The sequence below is a fragment of the Passer montanus genome, unplaced genomic scaffold, assembly GCF_014805655.1.
Source record: "Passer montanus isolate IOZ18808 unplaced genomic scaffold, ASM1480565v1 scaffold30, whole genome shotgun sequence".
Classification (NCBI taxonomy): Eukaryota; Metazoa; Chordata; class Aves; order Passeriformes; family Passeridae; genus Passer; species Passer montanus.
The window spans coordinates 7,350,708-7,372,933 of record NW_024367708.1 but is presented as its reverse complement, the minus strand read 5'-3'; the positions used below and the strand labels follow the sequence as shown (position 1 = coordinate 7,372,933).

General features: G+C 36.5%; 1 protein-coding gene across 3 annotated transcripts in view; it reads right to left on the bottom strand.

The window, feature by feature from the left end:
• The window catches only part of NDFIP2 (Nedd4 family interacting protein 2), a 44,917-nt gene that overhangs the window by 14,756 nt on the left and 7,935 nt on the right, over window positions 1-22,226 (bottom strand). For 2 of the 3 annotated variants that reach the window (XM_039714599.1, XM_039714598.1), the window contains exons 2-5: window positions 12,173-12,329; window positions 10,602-10,729; window positions 6,830-6,889; window positions 3,684-3,771 (exon numbers count right to left, since the gene is read on the bottom strand). In XM_039714599.1, the coding sequence (XP_039570533.1) occupies window positions 3,684-3,771; window positions 6,830-6,889; window positions 10,602-10,729; window positions 12,173-12,329 (433 nt within the window). The remainder of the gene's footprint in view (window positions 1-3,683; window positions 3,772-6,829; window positions 6,890-10,601; window positions 10,730-12,172; window positions 12,330-22,226) is intronic. The other variant, XM_039714600.1, reaches the window with a different exon arrangement.

Sequence of the window (22,226 nt, the reverse complement as noted above, 5' to 3'; positions counted from 1 at the left end):
CTCTATCTCTCAACATTTAAAATTTTAATGAAGTAATGTCTCCTCAGCTTCTCTTGCATGACTAAGGGAAACCTGTATAACATTTGCGATACATACATGCAGAAGTCAGGTCTCCCAAAGTTACACAGAGGAAGCCTCCCATGGGAACTTCAACCATGCTTACCATTCCTCAGGAAGCATACACAAGGAGATGTGCTCACCCTGAGCTTGTCCTACAACTTTGCCTCCCAACCTAGGCCCCCCTGAAACCCTCAAAGTAGGTATCCCAGCTTGTGGGCAGTTTATTGACTGTTTGAGACCATTAACAGGTTTGAAAACTGTATGAACATTAATTTACAAAACTTTGGGTATTTTCTATTCCAGTATAGTGTCTATGACACTTTGCACATTTGCATTTCCCTATAAAACCAGATTTTATTGCTATGAGCTGTGTACAGTGCTTAAATAGTCTAGATGTTCAAAAAGATCAGATTTCTGTATGAGAGTTTAAGTTGTATTACTGAACACTTTTCTCCATTTTTTATCTCCTATTAACCTGTGTAGTTCAAATTAATTTTTCCTATGCTGTAGGGACAACCCAAAACTCCCTTAACATGGTTTCAAAGAATTCAGATAAGCTCCACAATTCCTCTTGGGGTCCAGAGGAAAAAAAGGTTGGTTCTAAAGCATTCCTTAAATATAAAGGAAAACCATATAAGCCTTTTAATAACGTCCAAAAGGCTCTCCTTCTGATAATGTACCAGTATGAGTTTATCAGACATAATTCAAAAGACTTCCACTTCAGGCAGATTAAGCATGAAAACAAAACCCTTTGCTCATGACAGTTAGTTGCTCTATCACAATAACAGCTGTGTTCAAATTGGAAAGATACAGCTTATAAATTCCTCCCTTTGGTTACGCATACAAAAAAAAATACTTTGAGAAACTCACCTACTAACTTCCTCTGGCATTCTAGAAAATTTCTACTATGCTGTACAAGACAGTTAGAAATACAAAATAGGAAAAAAAACACATGAAGTGGTCTGATAGCAATTTTGTTTTCCATTTTGCATTCATATCAAAATGAATATTCACTTATATATTAATTTCTCTCAAAATAACAAGCTGACAGACACCAGTCCCAACCATAGGAGAGCAGATTCTTAGCTCACCAACATAATCACAGATTAAGAGCAAGACCAACTTCCTGAAACATGATTTTACCATATATTAGAAATAAAATGGATTGTTTTTCAAAGTTTTTTCACCAAGTTTCTGGATCAAGCAAAAAAAATCCACCTTTTCATGCAAAGAACTTCACTTCTTTAGTGTGTATTGTCTTATTCTGTTTCATCCTGCTAAACAGAACAACACGTTACAGCTTAGATGGGAAACAGGTCTGTGACCTGCAAGCAGCAGGCTCCTAAAACAACCAAAATCCTCCAACAAACAGATCTGGCCACTAGATGGCCTGGAGACAGCAATTTTATGCAACATGGGCATCTACCACTAGATGGTGGCTACACATCGCTAAGTGACTGCAATATGCAGGTAAACTCAGTATAAAGTTTATTTTGCTACACTTCGCTTCCATAAAATGAAATTAATGAATTCTAACTTACACTTAAAACAAAGCTATCTGTCCCTGCTTCCATCCCCAAGATCTTCTAATGCTGTACCTGACAGTCGGGGAGGAAGGGGGAGAGCATATCTGGAAAAGACATTTGTTCACTCTCCTTTCATTAGAGAGCACTTCCTGATACAGTTCTCTTATATTTTAACTATCTCAGGGAGTTTATTTGAGGCTGTGATCTGCCACCTCTACTTGCAGCATTTAAAGATATCCTACTCTGGAAAAAAACCTAGAAGATAGCCTTATTGTAAATTTCACTTTAACTGCTGCTCTCCTAAATCTACATACATCAACTTCCTGGAGACTTATTTCCTTATTGGACAAACGTGAATACATGACCCACATATAAAGTATACCCTCATTATTTTAAGCTCATTTTTAATTTAATTCACCAATTTCCCAAGAAAAACTACTGAAAACTAACATTTCAGGTCTATTACTATCTACAACTGGTTTTGTTAACTCCTCATACTATGAGCACAAACATCAAGTAAAGTTTATCAATTTCCCTATGTAACCAGTATCCATAATACCCAACACATTCAAACTAAACACACACTTGCATAAATACCTTACAATGTGTACATACTCATTTTATGCATTTCCTTCATAGGTAAGCAAAGTTTGCAATAAAATAGTCCAACCATAAAAAATTATGATCTACAAGGTATTTTTGTCCAATATGTAAGAGAACTGCTCTGTGCAGTCAGATTCAGCTAAATACCTATTTGAAGAGAAGGTTGCCAATTTATCCAAGTACATACTTGCATGCTTGAAGGTGGACACCAGGTTCTGGGAATGCAATTTTGGACATCTGTGACTTAAAGGACTTCAGACATATTAAAGCCAACAATCCCCTTGGCCCCTAGTGCACTGCTAATGAAGGCCTGAACCAGAACTTAAAAGGAAGAACAAGTTCACACAATAAAGGATCTAAATACATTAAATGCAAAAAAAGTTATAGAACACAGAAAAGGGAGAGGAAAATAAAGCGAAAAAGAAAAATTAAGTCACATCTCCCTTTTCCCCAAGAATATACTCTTTCTATGCTCCAACTACAGAAAGAGGTCAGACTACAAAACTCACTTTGCTACTCTATGAACATCTGCATAGATTTGCTTTGTGAGGCAGACGCATATATTTTGAACCCAAGATGCAAACACCACATCATACACCAACATGAAAAAATCTTCTGTGAAAACATTGTAAACTGCATCTGCAACAGTTAAAGAGATTGCAAAAAAGATTGCAGAAGAACTACTACAAAACCTAGGGTAAAAGACATACTTGAGGCTTCAGTGGGTAATCAATCAGCTTTAATCATGATGAATTCTCAGCAGAACAGAAATTTCCTCAACACCATACTTCCATCCAGATTGCCAAAATTTATTTCAGGAAGGGAAAAACTCACAAAAACTTAGAAGAAATAAGCAATTGGTAAAACTAACACAGCTTCCTTGTAGAAACAGCTTCTAGTTGCTAAATCTAACTTTGCTTAGTGCAGTACACAAGTTACAAGCAAGACATGCACAGTGTACACACAGTACATGACAAAGAGCTACAGGAGGGCTGGTTGAAATCAAAGGTTACCTGAAGACAATGCATTTTTATATAAACAGTGGTTAGTTCAACCTGAAAACAAGTATGGTTGGATTTGTTCCAAAAAATCAACTACGGCTGTTTAATTCACTACACTAACAGCAGCAACTTTTATACAGCACACCACCACTCTCAAATTTTTTCTAGTTAAAAATCAATTACTGGATTTTTGTGATCTGGCCTTTAATTCAAGTTGGTGGTCCATCTAGAAGATGATCAAATTTCCAGTGTGAGAGAGACCTTCAAGCATTTACTATAATTTTGCTTTGTTCCCATATATGTGACAGATGCCACCAAAAAAAGGCAACATATTTGCTGTATCTGGAACAGGAAGTGTTTATATCTGAGCACAGGCAGAAAAATCTGTTCATTACAGTACATTAATGCAACTTATCACAGCTCTCTTATATTCCATAGGAAAAAGGTACAATTAAGATATACCTCAGTAGGTCTGGGATACAAGATAACTTACTGAAAAATGCCAACATGAAGATGCCATCATTGCCCACTCTAAGCTGATCTGCATCACTGAAATCATCCCGTGGTGGATACTCTTCTTCCTGGATTTACAGGTTAGTGATAATTTAGTGAAAACTTTAGAATAACTATCTATAGGATAAAGTATTAATCATGTTTCTAAATCTAGAAGAAAATTGACATTTCTGTAATATGTCCACATAAAAGAAGTTTTTAAAAAATAATCTATAACTATAAAACAAGTCTTATTTGTTGCTTATATTGACAGAGCCCAAGTTTTCTGTAGAAGATATGTACATACTGTCTATTCATTTTAAATGAAGCTATAATTATTTCAGATTTGTACTCTGACAATCAAAACCAACATACATTTGTTTTAAATGTAACTACCTTGATATGTAGCCACACTATTAAATATTTTTTCGAAAAGACATTACACAGTATGCTCTATACTTTTCCTGCTGGAAAGGTCTTCTAGCAATTTCTTAACACAAAACAAAAGTTATAGAACAAGGTTAAGATCTTAAAATCAAGTGCTGATGCAACAGCACAGTACTAATCAATTTTATAACCCACAAGAAAACATAAGCAAGGCAAAGAACACCTCCAGGGTCACTAGAGGGCGCGAGCACATTAAAAGTGTCTAAAAGGCTTCTAAACTCAAAAGGCACAGCACTTGAAGTCAAACAAAAGCAAATGTCAGTCAAAACGATCCAAAGATTTCTCCCATTGAGTGAAAATGTTGGACCTTAAAATACTGAAAGTGAGAGCTGCTTTATTTCTCAGCACTCAATTTTCAACAGAACTTGGCAGATATTATACATGCAGTTCTAGGCACAGGTGGAACATTGCTCCAGCTGTAGACTGGCAAACACAAAAGTTTTCACAATGACAGCACCTCCTAAAGAGCCTGATGAAAACTAACACCAATTAAACACCATTTTTATACTTAAATGAGTAACATCAAAGCAATGCAGGATGATACAAGTTAAATAATGTTGTCAGTAGCAGCAGTAAAATGGTCTAAACAGAAGCACGGGTAACAACATCCTTTTCCTAATTTTTCCTCCTATTACCATAATGTATTGGAACTGACATAAGAAATTTCCTATAAAAACAAATTAAATCAATAGAGATCAAGGGAAATTTACTTGGCTGTTTCACCCACAAGCACTTACTACAGAAATAATGTTTATGAATAAAAGGGCATTAAACAAGAACAGTGATCTAAAGCTCTGTCACATGTTCCCCTTTGTCAATAGAGCAAAATAATTTACCAGGGTATAGCAATTAGATTAAAAACATCCTTGAATGACTGCTGTACCAACACAGAGCAATCAGCTTCACACTTAGTAATACGGCCATGAAATTCCAGCTGTGCTCTGTATTTCAGATTAATTAACCAAGACACTGTACCAGATAACTTACTTAAAAAACACTGCTATTCACACAGACAATTCCAATGGAAGCACAAAAAGCCAGTTAAACAAGAATTCTAAGGGGCTATAATTCAACGCCACATAATTTCAGGCGCTCCTAAATGGTCATCTTAAGTGCCTAAGAAAGCATCAGTTTGTTCAGCTCAACTTCGCAGCACATACAAGACTGATGGAGAGGAAGGGAATGGGAATGAAAGAAAGGCTGAAAAGGCATTAAAAAAAGGCCTGCATTTGAATGTGTTTATCTCTGAAATGCATGCCATAAAACTTCCTTTTCAAGTAGGACAAAAAAAAAGCATTTTCAATTTTAATTTCACAAAGTCTACAAAACCTCACACATAATAATTTCAGACTTTTTAAAAACTGTCTGCTAACTACTGTACTTCATACTGGCATTTCCAAAACAATTAGTGAATTATGCTCTGTGTAAAAGTTGCCTCAGAAAAAAGAAAATTTTGCTCAATGACAGTAACAAATTTAGTTGAGGCTTCTCTGATGCTTACACATGTGAGAAACACAGCTCAATAAATACAGCTCAGGAACATGGCAGCAGATATTTGCAAAAAGCACTGTTGTATTAAGTGTGAACAAGTATTAATTTGATACACTCCATGTCAAAAAGATGAAACTGAGTTCTCTTTACTGTCTACAAAAGCCAGTGTATAAAAATTATGAGTGTTTAAGAAATTAAATACTTAGAATACTATGAAATTAAATCAGCCTGTATCCACATCATTTAGGATTTTGAGATTTTATGAGCAGTCCTGCAGACAGAAAACACTAATTGAGCGCTGCTCAAGCCCCACTAATACTGGCTGTCTTTCAGTGCTCTCATTTGATCTGGTTAGTGTCAATTACCCTAGTCTTTCTTCAAAATATAATTGCTTGCCACCATGCACTGAGGAATGAAAACAGGCAATGAAGAACAACTGTCCTCTATGCTGATGAGAACAACTGTCCTCTATGCTGATGCTTAAACAGATTTGTACAAAATGCTTCTGTTAGTGACATTTTCATCAATGAGGTTATATATTTTATTTATATTTTTCTTTTTAATGAGAAGAATGTAACACAATGCACACAAATCTGTAAGATATGTAACACTGTTTCAGTATATCATTGATTTTTGACAAATTTAGCCAAGTTCAGGAAGATGGACAGCATTTCTTGCTTTCTAAATAAGTTGACATCTGTAGGAACAGAAAGCTTACTGCTCCTATGACCAGAGAAACATCTGAACAGCAAATTATATTACCAACGTAAATGGCATGTCACAGAGTAATTCCTCTAAACAAAAGAACATCAAATGGGACACAGCATCTATTGAAGTTGAATCTATTAAATCCCCATAAACTACAGTGCTCTCTGTAGTATTCTGCAAGAGGAGGACTGCTTTTTCTCCCCAATGCTTTTTAGCTTTTCTCTAAACTGAAATCTAGCATGGCATATAGGGAGACAACCACCCTAATCAAGTAAAGAACCACTAAACTGATATAACTCTTCACAATGCAGTGTTTACAGAGAAAAACTTCTGAGGAAAGGGTCAAATTACTTAATAAACCCCATAAATTATACCTTCAGCATACAAACCAATAGGGAGAAATTAATAATGGGGAAAAAAGGCACAATTAACCCCAGAAGCATTTGTTTGCCAGCAGGAAAATTCACAGCAAAGTCTAAACTAGAGAGAACTATACCATACCTCTGGACGACTGAGGAATATTTCATCAAACAGACTCCTAGATTCCCTAAACTGGGCGTGCTAAGCATGTAAAAACAGAAAAACATAAGACAAATGCAACTGAAAAGCATTAAGTAAAAGCCATTCATTGCAACATACAAACAAAGTCATTAAACTATTAGCAGCATTTTTGTCCATTTAAATTGCCCTTTCAAAATAAACCTTGAGAATTTGAAAAGAAAAAGCCAGGATAATTAATGCTATCACTACTGATGACACAGGGATAGTACAATTTCTTTGTCAAAATGAGATCTCCACAAGCATTTGAAAGGAACACGTGTTTATACAATCTATTCCTGCAAGACAAGCTACACAAAGAATTGTAAAATTATTGAAAGTTTCAGTATATGTTAAGTTTGGATTTTTCATACTATCTGTCAATACAGGGCCTAAGATGAACTTTTTTATATGATCACATTAAGGATCTTTTGAAGTGGCCTACATGATATGGGGGAAAAAATATGAAAGCTGTGTAATAAGTGTGCTGCCCTTCTGTGACATTTTCCTCTTTTGCTTAATGAGTAGACATGAACCATCACTGCAGACTTTGGAGTACACCATGAAAATGATCAGCCTCACACATTGCTCTAGGTAACATAAGGACATTTAACTTTTTCCAACTGTTCATATTATTGCAGTAAAGAGGCAACATATCCCCATATACAACGAAGAAACCAGAAGCTTAAAACATGGCAGAGTTCACATTTGTAAAAGCACTAATTTCATAAGGCTGAAAATAAAAACTGAAAACAAAAACTGAAAAATTTACATGTTACATCATTTGTCTGTTTTGCAAAGTGTGTTACACACAGGTCAGATAATGTCTGCAGCTGTCACTTGTGAAAGTGACAAAACAATTGAACTTTGCACTACTGTTACTTATCTGTTCTTCCATGGGTATTCAGAGCTAAATCCTTCCCCTAAAGAAGGCAAAGCTTCACTCAAACTGTAACAAGAGCTTTCTTTCTTATTCCAGCCATCTGCCATATTAAGACAGCCTTATTACACAGTCTTAGTCTATCTCAGTGTAAGTCCAGAGGTATTAAATAAGGTAGGGATTTTGTGGAAGCATCACGTGGTAAGATAATTAAAACAGCAGTAATTAAAACTGCACTGGAACATAAGTTAATATTATCTACAAAGCTGAAACTCAGCTTCAGCATTTCTTACTTTTTCCCCAAATGCCAACTTTGCAACCTTAATGCTGTTTCTCTAATACAGCTTGTGTGTGTGCATGCATTTGCTTAAAAAAGAAAAGAAAAAAACAAAACAGAAGCAAACTGGGCAGAATTACTGATAAACTTGAGCTCTTCAGCAGTCAGCAAGAATGTGACTTTCAGATACACTTCTGATACTAACTTAGTACTGCCATTAAGTGTAGAATCTTTTACTCCATCTCCGCTTTGGAGGAATGATGGTGTATTCCTATTGATTCTTCATAAGTGAAATTCTTGTGGTGTCAGCATATAGTTCTTGAATTTCAAGCTCTCCTCTATGTTCTAGCAAAGCAGACTGTGAAAAAGTTTATTTCTCACTTCATCACTGTATCCAACTCTCTTGACTCTTATCTCCAGATTCCTTTTCCCTTCCTGGTCTTCTTTTCTCACACACCAACTTCACTTCCTTTCCCAGTATGATATTTTGTCCCCACTTGGGTTCCTTTCTCCACCAATCTCAGTTAACCCTTTTCTCTTTTGTCTCTCATTTAAAGTCTTTCTACTCTGTCCATACCATTGCCTTCCATTCATCCTTGCCTTTTCTTATTTTGGCTCACACTCTGATCCCTGCTAGAGTTACCTCCCTATTCAATCAAAACCAGACTTCTCTTCCCAAAGCACGTAAGGTTCAGAGGCTCAGCCTTGTCCTTCTTCCCCCCACGCCCCACTGAAGAGAGCTGAATACAGTGGCTTTCCCCTTCCCTTCTAACCCAAGGCTAAGAACAATAAATCCACTTCAGGGCACACCAGAAATTGCTTTCTCAGGTCCAATGTTTTCACCAAAAGCAGTAAAGAGCAGCCATAAGGCGTATCTACTTTTAGCTCTGTAATTCTACTCTGATACAGAACATTTGACAACATATGGGAACAGCACATCTGAAGTCCCATCCCGCTATGAGTAGCCTAAATTTTTCATGCAAGACCATCTCCATGCATTTACAAAATTTGAAGCTCTATTTATCAACTGAAGAAATTCATTTTTGTGGTTTGACCAAAACTAGGCAGACTGCTTAAGGAAGGGCAAAATATGTTTCTATTACAGGTGACCTGAACTTTTAAGAAAGAGTAAATAAAAGTTTAAAATGACAAGAAAAAAAAAAAAACTTGCTCTGTTTTGGGGTTTTGGGGTTTTGTTTATTTTGCTTAGCTTTATTCTGGAAATTGGCTGAACCTCAGGCTGAGTTGTCAAGGGAGATTACTTGTATGTGTGAAATTTGTGCTTCATAGTGTTCTAGACATGAGAACAAGAATCGTGCAAGAGATGCACATCCTGTCTGCAGTATCACAGGCACTCTACAAGTTAGGGTTTGGGTTTTTAATGTTCCAAATTTGTAATTTCAAAATAAGGGTTTCATTCAGACCAGTATTTCAGCAAAGGTTTTACTTATGTGACAAGCAGTAAGGACAGACTACAAAGAATCCATGCTCCTATTAGAGCAGATAAAATGTGACAATGGAGATCATCCCCTCACTGCTAAAACTTGGCAAGTCAAATCTCCATGGTTTCCTACAGAATTCAGTCAAACAGCTTTGTGTGACACCATCACTAGTGATGTTACACAAATCTACTTTAACATCAGCTGTGCATACCTTAAAGTGAGTGTTGTGCACTGCAAGCACTGTGCAGTAGTCAAGGAAGGACCTGCCTCCTGCTGGGTGAGTAAAAGTTTTTTTTTTCCCAGTCACAAGCACACTGCAGCCAGTAATATTTTAAATGTATATCAAATGTAATCACATTTGATCTCAAGGAGGAAATTCTTAATGAAAGCACTGGAAGCCTTTTTTGCATATAGTATATTAAGGTCAATACTACCAGGCAGCAGAATTTCCACATTCCAGAACTTCAGAGAAAAGAAGAAACTTGCTTTACAAAACTAATGTTTATCATTAACTGCAGATACCAATCTTCTATTTTGAAGACTGTATTCTTCATGAGATTAATTCTTACAATACTAGAGACACTGAATATATGCCTATTAATTGTTTACCACAACTCACATAGGGGCTTTTTTAAGTACTTGGAACATTTCTTTGAACTTCAGTGTTTAAGTTTCCATAGATCAAACAACAGGAACCCTTCCTTTTAAAAGCTATCTACACAATCTGGGGTCATAACTCTTCCAGACTGTTGACATTCTCCCTTCCTCTCTAAAGGTCTTTGGTAATTCTTTCGTTTTTACCACCCAAAACAGCACACATTAGTGACAACTCTACAGAGTAATATTAGTAGGGGATACCTAATTAAAAGTTGACAAAATACTGGATAAACTAGTAAAACAGGGCAAAAATCGGCTTTTAAAGCTGTTTAGACAGATATGTCTTTCAAAAGACTGAATATAATGTGCTTTTTATAGTATTCACAACTAACTTACACTATCTATATAAACCTAAACATCCAAAATATTTAAATCGTCAGCCCACCATTATTATAGTCATGGGTCACAACACAGGCCCAATTGTTACAAATAAGTAACACATTTCACAAAACTGAAATACAGCAGAACTGTATCACTTACTCGCTGGGCAACTTCAGCTGCAGCAGCTGCCATGGCTGCAGCCTTGGCCTTCTCTGCTTCATCGTACGTAGGAAGGGAGGTAGCTACACTGTATGGAGGTGGTACAGGATAAAACTCATTGTGTGTGTCTGTTCAAAATAAAGAAGTTATTTATTTTTAAACCAGAAAGATGTCAAGAATATTAACTTTCACATGCACATATTTACCTTTAAAGCATATTTTTACAGAGGCTAAAACTGAGGATATTTGTATTTTAAGTTCTTAAAAATAGTTTTAAAATAAAAACTTTTAACAGTTTGATGGTACTTTGAGCTGCTACCCAAGGCAGAAACCTTTCCATAGATGCTGGCAAGAAGTCAGCAAATTCATGAAGAAAAAAATCATATTTGGTTAGTTATATTCACAGGCATTCCAACCAAATGCTTTTATCAAAGTATACAAAAAATATACACATAAAAATCTTCTTAAAAAAAGTTTTTAAGTATCAGCATCAATCCGTTACTTCAGTCCAGTAACAGCCATGCTGTATTCTTATTAGTGTGGTCTTGTTGCCAACTCTGGTTGCTCTCTGAAAATCAACTTTTCCAAGATTTCAATTTCAACACATTCTTTTAAAAATTATTCCTTCCATCAAAATGGACCACAGACTTCATTCTTCTGTGTTGCAATAGTAAGACATCTCCATATACAATAGAATTATTAACAATTTAATTTAAAGTTCTTGAAATACGCCACGAGCTTCCTCCTACAGCCAGCAGTAGCTTCTTAAAAGGCTGTTTATGTGATAAAGACTTGTCAGCACAGGTCACATGGTGAACAGATTTGTCAGCACACCAACACAAGGATGTTATATATAGGGATAATTCCACACAGCTATGTATTATACTTGCAAATACTGTCTCAAAGAACAGGGACAGGAAACTGTTCTTTTAACAAACACTTTAAAAAATTATGTTGGCAGCTACTCCCAAAATATTTATTTGGCACATGGGAGACACAAATCAGTGTAACTTTACTTAAACAGCAGCAGGAACTTCAATGTAGCCTGCTGCTGTCTCCCATATCCCCAAGGAAAGCCACAATCTCCTAAGAAAGGGAGCAGTGAATAAATGGATAAAGAGACCCATTACTCATTTTTCATGAGAAGTTTTATCAAGAGCCTTTAAAGCAAAATTAACCTTTTCATGACAATATTTTCACCCAAGCATGTCACACACTAAAGAAGCCTCAAGAGTTTTTTTATAAAGAGGCAATGAAACTTGCTAATGAGGTCTAATAATGGAGCACTACTAAAAGACATAGATTAAATGTGGAAATTAACTATAATAGACTTAAATAAAACCTACTAAATTAATTAATGAACATCCATTTCGTCTAGCAATTTGGAACAATCAGCATAATTTACAAGTGTGCTTCTTCTGAACAAACCAAAGGGTTGAACATCAAAGGACAGCTTTTTACTGCAATTGCGTGCATGGAAAAAAAAAATACACGGCAGCATCAGGCCACTTTGAACCAAGAGCTGATTCATACATGCTCATCCCTGACAAGCTGCTATTTGAGAAAAATACCTGAGGTTGCAGCTGCTTCCACAGCTATGCTACAGTAAGGAGGAGGGGAAGTGTCTGCCTCAGGTAAGGCTGCTGGCTGCGGAGGCTGCGGAGTCTCTGCAGACGTCGAAGGCTGCTCAGCTGCTGAAGACTCTTGGGGGTCATCCTCATTGTGAAGCTTAGGAGAAAAACACACACATTTCAGAGGCATTCAGGGAATACTTCCTATGACAACCTAATACTTGCAGAGACATGTTCAAAGAGAGACAAGATTACTCTCATCAACAAAACAAATTATTTACAAAACAGAATGTGACCACTTCAAGTAGTCCAGCTAAATTCTTTTAAGCAATCAGCAAAAGATTATGTTAACTGCCTTGCAATTTTTTCCCCAGGAATGTTTTTCTTCTCAGTGGTTTTCAGAGAGTCTTAAAGATTTGGAGTTTTCCATGTTTACTATATGGAAAAATACTACTATATTAATATTTTAACACCATTATATTTTTATTCTTAGGTACAGTCATAAAATGTATTAACTACTTTAAAACACATGAGGTGAGAAATACTATTATTTATTGTATTTAACTTGGAGAAGAAGAATTAAGACACGTTTACTTCTGTAACTGGGGCCTTCATTCTCTTGCATCTTGTCAAAGAGCTTCTCCATGCAAATTCTAAGACTTCAAAATATTCTGCTTTTCTTTACACTCTGAAAACAATCCTTTCCCTACAAAACTTCAAGCTGTTGGTTTGTTGGCTTTTTTTCATTGATTAAGATGCAGTTTTAAAAAAACATGTCCAGCAAAGCATATACAGAAATAAGAATTTAGCTAAGGGAGAATTCTGGTCAAAACTGTGGAATTCAGATCCAGCTGCTAACAAGAAAGATCCAGCTTTTAAAAAGAAAGAGTACTAGAATTAGAGAAGTGCTAGTTCCCAGTAGTGTGAACTACACGATAAGATTCCTAGAAGGCAACAACTGAAGCACCACATGTAAAACCCAGACCAAAAAATAAGATTGTTAACCATATCTAAAAGAAGAATTCTATAACTCAAGTTGGTACTTTTTACAAACGCCCTACAGCAAAATATTGTTTCAGTAACAAATATTAAGAATATAACTACAACTATTTTCTATTAGGCAAGGTACAATCAGGTTACTGGAAAAAGTGCCTTCTAAGAAGAACGCTAAATTTCTTATTAAGCGGTGTATCACTGACACCAAAATTGTTTTAATATGCAGATTATATCAAAGTTCACAGAATGGCTGATGTTGAAAGGGACCTCTGAGCCCATCTAGTTCAACCTCTGTGCTCAAGGAGAAGCATCTACAGCTGGATGTATGAGACCACATCCAAATATCTTTTGAGTACCTTCAAGGATAGAGACTACACGGGCTATACGGAAAATATGTTTCCAGGCTCAGTCACCTTCACATTACTAAAAATAAGGGAAAAAAAAAGTTTCCTGATGCTCAGAGGTCACCTTCAATAGAAATGATAGGTGTTTTTGAGGGTTTCTGGGTCCTGAGCAATCAGGTCATTTAATGCCTAATCAGTGATCCAGAGGTAGCAGCAATATGAGAAATATTTTTAGCCATTTTGAGTAGTTAAAGCCAAAGAAAACAAAAGCACTTCAAAATAACCTAATATATTCCAGGATACAGAAAGCAAATGAGAACACAAACAAATCAACTCTAAAAAGGTCAATCAGATAAGCAAGTTGAGAGCTATACACATTATGGTTCTAAATTAAGTACAATAATTCACAAGAAAAATCTAGTATTGTAATGGATATAGCCAAAATAAGTTAATCAAATTAGTTTTATTTAAGAATGAGCTAAGGTATAAAGAACAAAACACTACTGGTATAGTTTTTACACTAATGGCTGGCACGCTCACCTTCATTTGGGATGTGTGTGTAGTTCTGACTACCCCAGTAAAACAACCTGGTCTTTGACCAGAGGAAAAAGTAAAGCAAACTTAAATGAATCTCTGTTACTTCCATTCTTTCTCTTCTGCCCTCCTCCTCTTCAATCACGGCAACTTTTTTTTCCCTACCACACCACAGTAAATGCTGTCGCTATTCTGAAGACACAGAGACCCACAAGCACATCATTAGTCAAAGAGCATGTTACTCCTAAAAAAAACCCAAAACAAACAAACAAAACCAAGAAACTTTGCCATTCCCCACAAATTTAATTTTACAACTTCTACATGCTTTCTTGAAAGCCGTTTCGCTCCAAATTATCTGTAGTATACTAACAGTGGAGTAATTTAGTAGATGATGGGGTTAACATGAAGATCAGACACAAAAAATGTACATGAGACTTCTTGCCTTCAAAGACAAAGTTAATGAGTCATTCAATGGTTATAGCAACTGCAATTAGGAAATGGAAAAATTCCATCCTAAGGGTTACACATAATAGAGACGTGTTATACCCTTTAGTGCCACCCAAAGTGCCTTTATTTTGTGAGACTTGTATTTAGGAATCACATTTGTATTTATCCTCCCTTCTATTATAGAGGCTTCTCAGAAATTCTGAAAAGCACCAAGGTTATCTTAAAGCAGCAACTTAAAGAAAAATCTTCACCCCTTTTTTTTTTTAAAAAAGCGACATCAAACAACAACAACAACCCCACAAGAACTGGATTAAGTAGCTTGATCGTTTACAGCTAGAATAATAAACACAAGTTGTTCCATGAACACAAACTAGCTTTTGTTAGCTCTTGTCCAAGTCCCGTGTATCCTACTCTCTCTTCAGGGCATTAACTTCAGCTTCTTTCAGAGGACCACTCCAATGGGTCCAAAAAAAAAAAACCCAAAACAAAACCCCCCAGTTGCAGCAGAACTTGCTCCAGTAAACTGGAAATGTTGCCCACACCAGCAGGGTAGACAGCAGTGATTATATCATTTTGTCCTGTAGCAACTCTTCCTTGTCTCCACAGAGCACTGCCTCGCCTCTCTAGAGTCACCAGCTTGCTTGAAACCAGTAGGAATCTGACTACCTTTGAGCCTCCCTCCTCACATTTAATTTTGGCTTCTACTGGCGGTAAATTTAGAAGTTATTTTTGGAGACAGGGGAAGAAGAGGCCTGACACTCTTCATAGGCTTCATTGCCATAGAAACCAAGCTAAAAACACCCAGAAAGGAACAGAAAATGTCTGTTTCAAGGCATTACTTATGCTATGTACTTAAATGTCACCTGAAGCAGCATTTAACATTGAAAGTATATAAATAGTATCCAAGATTTTATTTTTCCAATAGTAAGAATGTTTCACCAAACATTTAATTAAAGACTGAGGAGAACTAGCACTTCATTATCTCAGCCCCTCCCAAGCCTCCAATGAACCATAATTTGGTAGTAGGCAATATAGTTGCTTTTGTGAACATTATGATCAAAACAATTACCAAGACCTATTAAAACAGAGAACTGTAAATTAGTACCTTCCCCTATTGCCTCCCTCACATTTTAAAAGCGGGTGACACTGAAATTTTTTTCCTTCATGGCTTAGTCTGTAGCTGGGGTATCTGGCTGACTACATGAAGCTTCACTATAAAAAGAAAAAGTGAGAACTTTACTATTAGACACATTACTCTTAAACTGTTAATGCCAGTATTTCAATCCCTGCTTTTGCAGCCCTCAAACTACAATACAGGCTCATAATTCTCAAAAAGTACCTATGATAGGACATGTAAAATTCAAAGATCAATTGAATCAGAGCAAAGGCTGTTCTGCCAACAATGACTCAGTCTCATGGTAGCTACAAAAGGGTGAACAACACAGGAAAACATAATAGTTTCCTTTATATGATTTTTACCTTACACTATCTTCAGTTTCCTTCCCAGAAAACATCTACAAAACAGTGATTCACTATCTCATTTCAGAAGAAGTTAAAATCAATGCCAGACCTTTCAGCACCAAAATATTGTATAAAATACAATTATATTTATTCTCTACTTTTACATTAATAATTTCTTTAAAAAAGAAATTATTCTTATACAATGCACACAATTATTCTTCTACAATTGATTTCCTTAAGTCTGTTATTTTGTATAATTATTTCCAAAGTAATCAGATGCAATATCTGAAGTCAGCTGACAGCTTACAAAGAAACATGAACCACAAGAAAGTGCTTAGAACAGAAGCTTTTACTGAGGGGACGGATTCAGATACTTTAAATGTTTAGGCTTATCAAAATAAAAACTAAAAGTGGAAGATCTCATTATCTGCTTTACACATTTTATCTATCTACAGATAGCAACTTTATCTGACCTACAGATGTTTGCTTTTCTGGCTAAACAGTTTACTTCATTTCTAATGAACTGATTGTACAAGAGTGGCAGTATAAGCAAGTTATTCAATTATGCCATTTTAAAAAGAAAAATCAGAGGAAAAGGATATAATAAGATGTCTGTTATCACCAATACCAAAAATGCACAAGATTAGAATAATGGTCTCTGATAAAGTGCATTGAAGTAGCACATGCTAATTCTAGTCATAGTGTACAAACACCACTCAATTTGTCACCTGGTTTTGCATTTCAAAAGCTGCTCTTTACTCCTTTCATAAAATATGATTATGGAAATTAGTATATTATAAAATTATTGCAAAACAATTAATTTCAACAGCATATTGCACATATTTTTAAAATCCTTTTTTAACAAAACATAGTTTTTTTCACTCTGCTTACATAATTTCTTTAGTGTAGCAAAATATTATGCAGGGGACACTGTCATACAAGTTAAAAACAAAACAAAACCTCAAGCAACTAGCCAGCTTTCTTGTCCTATTTCATTTAATACCTTTATTACCGGATCATCTTGTCAAAATGTGACTTTTAGGTAAATTTTCACAGTGATGGTTCTGTCTGGGGCACCACAGTTACACAAAATTCTCACTAGCAATCATAAACTACAAAGCACTTTTAACATATCCTTCTTTCTACTTTTCAAATGAAATTACATTTTTGAAGAAGCTTTGACTCGTCCAGTTTTGACCTTACACTGATGAGTTCATGGGTTCTTCCAAACTGTATTAAAACTAATACAATACACAGAAATTCCATGATGTTGGACCTAAAACTTTCCTTCATGTAAAACTGCAGAGACAGCCAAGTAGATCATGCAAGTTCAGCCTTTGTATGCAAAACAGTCCATTGATGCACTTTCTTCACAAAAAGAAACATTCTTAGCAACCAAGATTTATCTTCTTCCCTTGGTAGAAGTTACTTTGGTCTTCTATTATCAATTATTGAGATTATAACAAGAGGTCAACCAAAAATATCCATTTATTGCAGCTCCCAGCATTGGAGGGAAAGGCGTGACAGACTCAAGATTGCCAGTGCAGTGCACAAAAAGAACTGACATTTCTGCATTAGCTTCATGACATCTTCCATAGTGGTACACACATATTTATTCCACAGAAATCATAACACTGTAAATATGATAGGCGCAACAAACAGTGGGTTAAAATAAAAGCTGTCCTCTTCAAAAAGCTAACAGGGAGCTTTTCACATCTGTGTTTCACCCGATGCTTTCATTTGCTGAAAAATTCAAGCCCTTTTACACTTGCCTACATATAGTGATTTCTAAGTCTGCAATAAACTTTCTCTACAAATGAGGCATGAAAGCAGAGATCACTTGCTACATAAAAATAACTTCAACAAATATAGGCTGCAATTTTAATGCTTGTTTTGTAACCACATACTGCATTTTTCAGCTTTACTAGTCTAAAAATAAGATTTATCTGTAAACAGCAAAATCTTAATCTTGGGATTTTCAAGGCAAAAAAAAAATCTTGAAATAAAATTTGATTCTGAACCTGCTAGAAAAAGACTTCATGATGTTTCTGCTTTCTGAATGTCACCTAATTGTATCAACAGCTCATACTATCAGCTATTGGGGTTTTAGAAAAACACATAAAACCATATCGTTAAACCATAATCACCAAAAATAGAATCACAGAATGGTCTGTGTTGAAAGGGAGCTTAAAGATAACAGTTCAAAATCCCACACCAGGGACAAGTACACCTTCCACTAGTCCAGGTTGCTCAGAGCTCCCTCCAGTCTGGCCTTAAATACTTCCTGAGATGGGGTGCTTGCAGCTTCTCCACACAACATGTTCCAGTGCCTCACACCCTTCACAGGAAACAATTTCTTCCTATATCTAACATAAACCTACCCTCCTCCATTCTCCCTCGTCCTATCACTGCATCTCCTTGTAAGAAGACCCTCTCTGGCTTTCTTGCACAGCCCCTTCAGGCACTGGAATGCTGCCATAAGGCCTCCCTGGAGCCTTCTCTTCTCCAGGCTGAACGATTCAAACTCTCACAGCTTGTCCTCATACAAGAGTAGCTCCATCCCTGTGATCATTTTGTTGTCTCTCCTCTGGACGCTCTCCAACAGGTCCATGTCCTCCCTGTGCTGGGACCCCAGAGCTGGATGCAACCCTGCAAGTGGGCTCTCACCAGAGCAGAGCAGAGGGGCAGAGTGCCCTCCCTGTCCCTGCTGCCCACGCTGCTTTGGATGCAGCCCAGGACACGTTTGGCTTTCTGGAAGTGCCCAAGGCTGGCTCATGTCCAGCCTCTCAGCCACCAGCACTCCCAAGCCTTTCTCAGCAGGGCTGCTCTCCAGCTGTTCATTCCCAGCCTGTGTTTGTGCTTGGGATTGCCCCAACCCAGGCACAGGACCTTATACAGTGGTCCTTGTTGAAATTCATGATACTTGCACCCATCCACCTCTCAAGCCTGTCAAGGTCCTTCTGGGTGGCATCCCTTCCCTCCAGCATGTCAACCACACCACACAGCTTGGTGTCATCAGCAAACTTGCTGAAGGCAAGTGCTAAGATCAATCCGCTCTGATTTAGGTCACTAGTAGCCACTGAAAAAATCAAAACTAAAACCAATAATCTGTAATTACACTTAGAGAATAATTTTAAGAGCAGAAGAGCTAAATAAATCTTTCTGCAAAATAAATGTTTTCATTTTCTTGTTTATTTGGAAAAAACCTATATCCACAACAGCTTTTTGAAAGAAATATTTCACAGTTTTCTAGAATACAAGGTTTATTGAGAAAATAGTTCAAACAATCTACATTGTACTTTAACTTACTAGCTTTCTCCACAGGATCAGATTTTTTTCTTCCACAAATAAGGTAGTTGACAACATGCTTTTTTCTTCAAATGTGTGTTTTAACACCAATCTCCCATGAAGCCATGCAGACCAGCAAGCAGAAAGGCAACTATTTCCAGTTCTCTACCAAATGCATGCTCTGCTGCTTTATAGTCCTGGCCACAGCCACAAGCACTCCAGAGAAACACCATCCTCTAAAGACTGGTGAACCTTCAGATTAATAAACACTGAACTACTAAGCAATTAAGCTTATAAGGCATTTCATTAAAATGCAGAAGTGTAGAAATTCTCTGCTACTTTTTGCTTTTATGTATTCAAAACCAAGTGAACAAATCTGATTAGAATTCTTGACTGCACAGAACAGATGCACATAATTTTATTTTCCTCACCATCCCATCACTTGGCAAGCATCAGCTCTCCAAGGCAAGCATCAGCTCTCCAACACCCAGATCCAGCAGTACCCCTTCATGATAACCAAGTGGGTTGCATTGTTGCTTGTTTTTGTTTTGTTTTTTTATGAGGCATCTCTGCAGAAAGTTTTCAACAGTAGTTAATATGTCAGAAGGTCAAAGGTATAAAATCTGCACTAGAAGCAGAAAGCTGACAGAAGCCCACTGCTGCCATTCCACAGCTGTGTAGAAATACCAAGTGTGTCTGTTAAACAGGGATTAGATACCATGGAAACCCAGAACCTCTGGAGGCAAACTTAGGCTGAAAAGAATCCAGAGATTTATACTGAATATTCTTGAAAAATAAGTTGCCAAAAGAATGGCTTTTCTACCACAGTGAATTTCCTTGTACAAAAATTAAGTAATCTGTAGCAAGTAAAAATGCTTCACATGTATTTAAGCAGCCCTTAAATTATCTTAGTACTCTTTTAACTAAGGATCTTCAGGCTACTGAATTTTTCAAGGTTTTTTAAAATAGTCTTATAAATCTGATTTTTAAAAAACCACAAACCAAATAAAACAATGGTAATCAGGACTTATAATTCAGATTTAACCAATTAATTACACATTTAGTAGCACAACATACACAGCTGCATTCATTCCCTGTGGCTTCTATTGAGATGTATTCCTCCTAATCCCTCCCATTAACAGCAAAAGTAGAGGTATTAGTGAATATTAGAACATATCTGGTGTGAATGCATGAACTCTTCTGGAAAAGTAAATGTTCCAAGACTAATGATGCTAGAAGTATGGTCTTATTCTTCAAAGTATATCCATTTCTCTCCCCTTTTCTTGAAGGTTTCTTGTCTATTAAAGAATAATGCCACAGTAATTTTGAATACTGGAATTTTGGTATGATCCAAACAAATACACATTTTGTATACATTGTAAAATTATAAACTGGGCATTGTTTCCTATGGTGTTCCTATTGCATAGTTATAGGAATTAACAGAGAAATTTGCCAACAAAAAACTGTTATGTCTAAATACTAATAACATCAATGGCTAGGACCAACATTTTGAAATCTTCACACATGCAAAGAAAATTCTAGGAAAAAGAAGTTGTTAAAAGCTTACTCTAAAACTTGTATACAATGAGGTATTTCAACTCTGACCTACTCCAGAATGCAGAGGCTACTAATAACATTACCACCTATCATGTAGCCTTCTGTTTATCAAATAGTAACTTGAGAACAGCTTGAGGAACTGGTTTAATTCTAGAAACAAAGTATAAACTGAGGTTTTCCTCGTTGAACACTTTCTAGATAGAAGAAACTCAGTAACAAAGCACACACATGCTACTAAGACCAGAGGTCAGCCTAAGGGCATGTTCTGTCTCCAACACAACCATCAGCATAGGAGCCTTAATCACTTCTTTAACATCCATTTTCCTCACATTCCCCAACATGCACACAGTTCCATTACAGCTGGTGAAGTGCACATCTCTGCCTATTCTACTTACATCTGTTACAAATTTGACGCATGTGAGTTTGTTTTCTTGAATCTGCTGGTACAATCTGCCTGTATAATCTTGTGTATCAAAAAACTGCATATGTTTGCTTCTCCTGTGTACTTTCTTTTCTAAATCAAACCTCAGTGAACACTCTACAATTTTAATATTGCACAATTTGGTGAATAACAGCTTCACAACATAACAGCTCCACAACTGCTTTTACCCATTGCCTTGGTGACTCTGCAGGTGTTGGTCACTTCCAATTCCCACCACCTATTTCAGAGCTCTTGTAATAAGTCCACTTCCCCTTCCTTTCTGTAGCTCCCCTTGTGAACAACCAAAACAGTATCCAACACAAGGGCAGGTCATGTGTCTCATACAATGATACTTCCCGTTCATTCTCCCTGTACTGCCTCATGATGGACAGTGTTGCATCCGGATCTGTTGGCAACTGCCACCAACCAACAGCTTCAGCAAACCAGTCACAGGCCATGTCTTTACTCAGCAGCAGCTTTATAGAATCAATACAGAAAGTAGATCCCAGTCACTCTGAAGTCACATAGAACATACACAACACGTAAACTGTAAAAGTAGAGGGAACAGCCTGTAAAACCAGGAAATGCTACCAAGTGCAGATTCAATATTCAACAATTAGATCTATTTTAGCTTACATTCATTTGGGCTGCAAATTTTTCAATGTTGATTGAAAATGCTGAATATTACTCTAAATGTTACACATATTTCAGTTAAAGTACAATGACAGAGCTCAAGAACAAAAACTTCTTAAGGACAATGCAGGAGGATGCTAACATGATAAATTTATTTTAAGAGGGAATAACAAAGATGAAGATTTTCTTCCTGGAAATGTATTATGGAAACTGAACTGCAGAAGCAGTACACAGTTTCACCTCAAGCCCCTGATTTGAAAGAAGTATGAAAAAAGGACTCAAGTGTGTGTCTCCTGTACCATGCATAAGTGCCACTGAAGATTTTTCAAAAAAATATGAAAAACTTAAAAAGTCTCAAGATTATCGACAAACC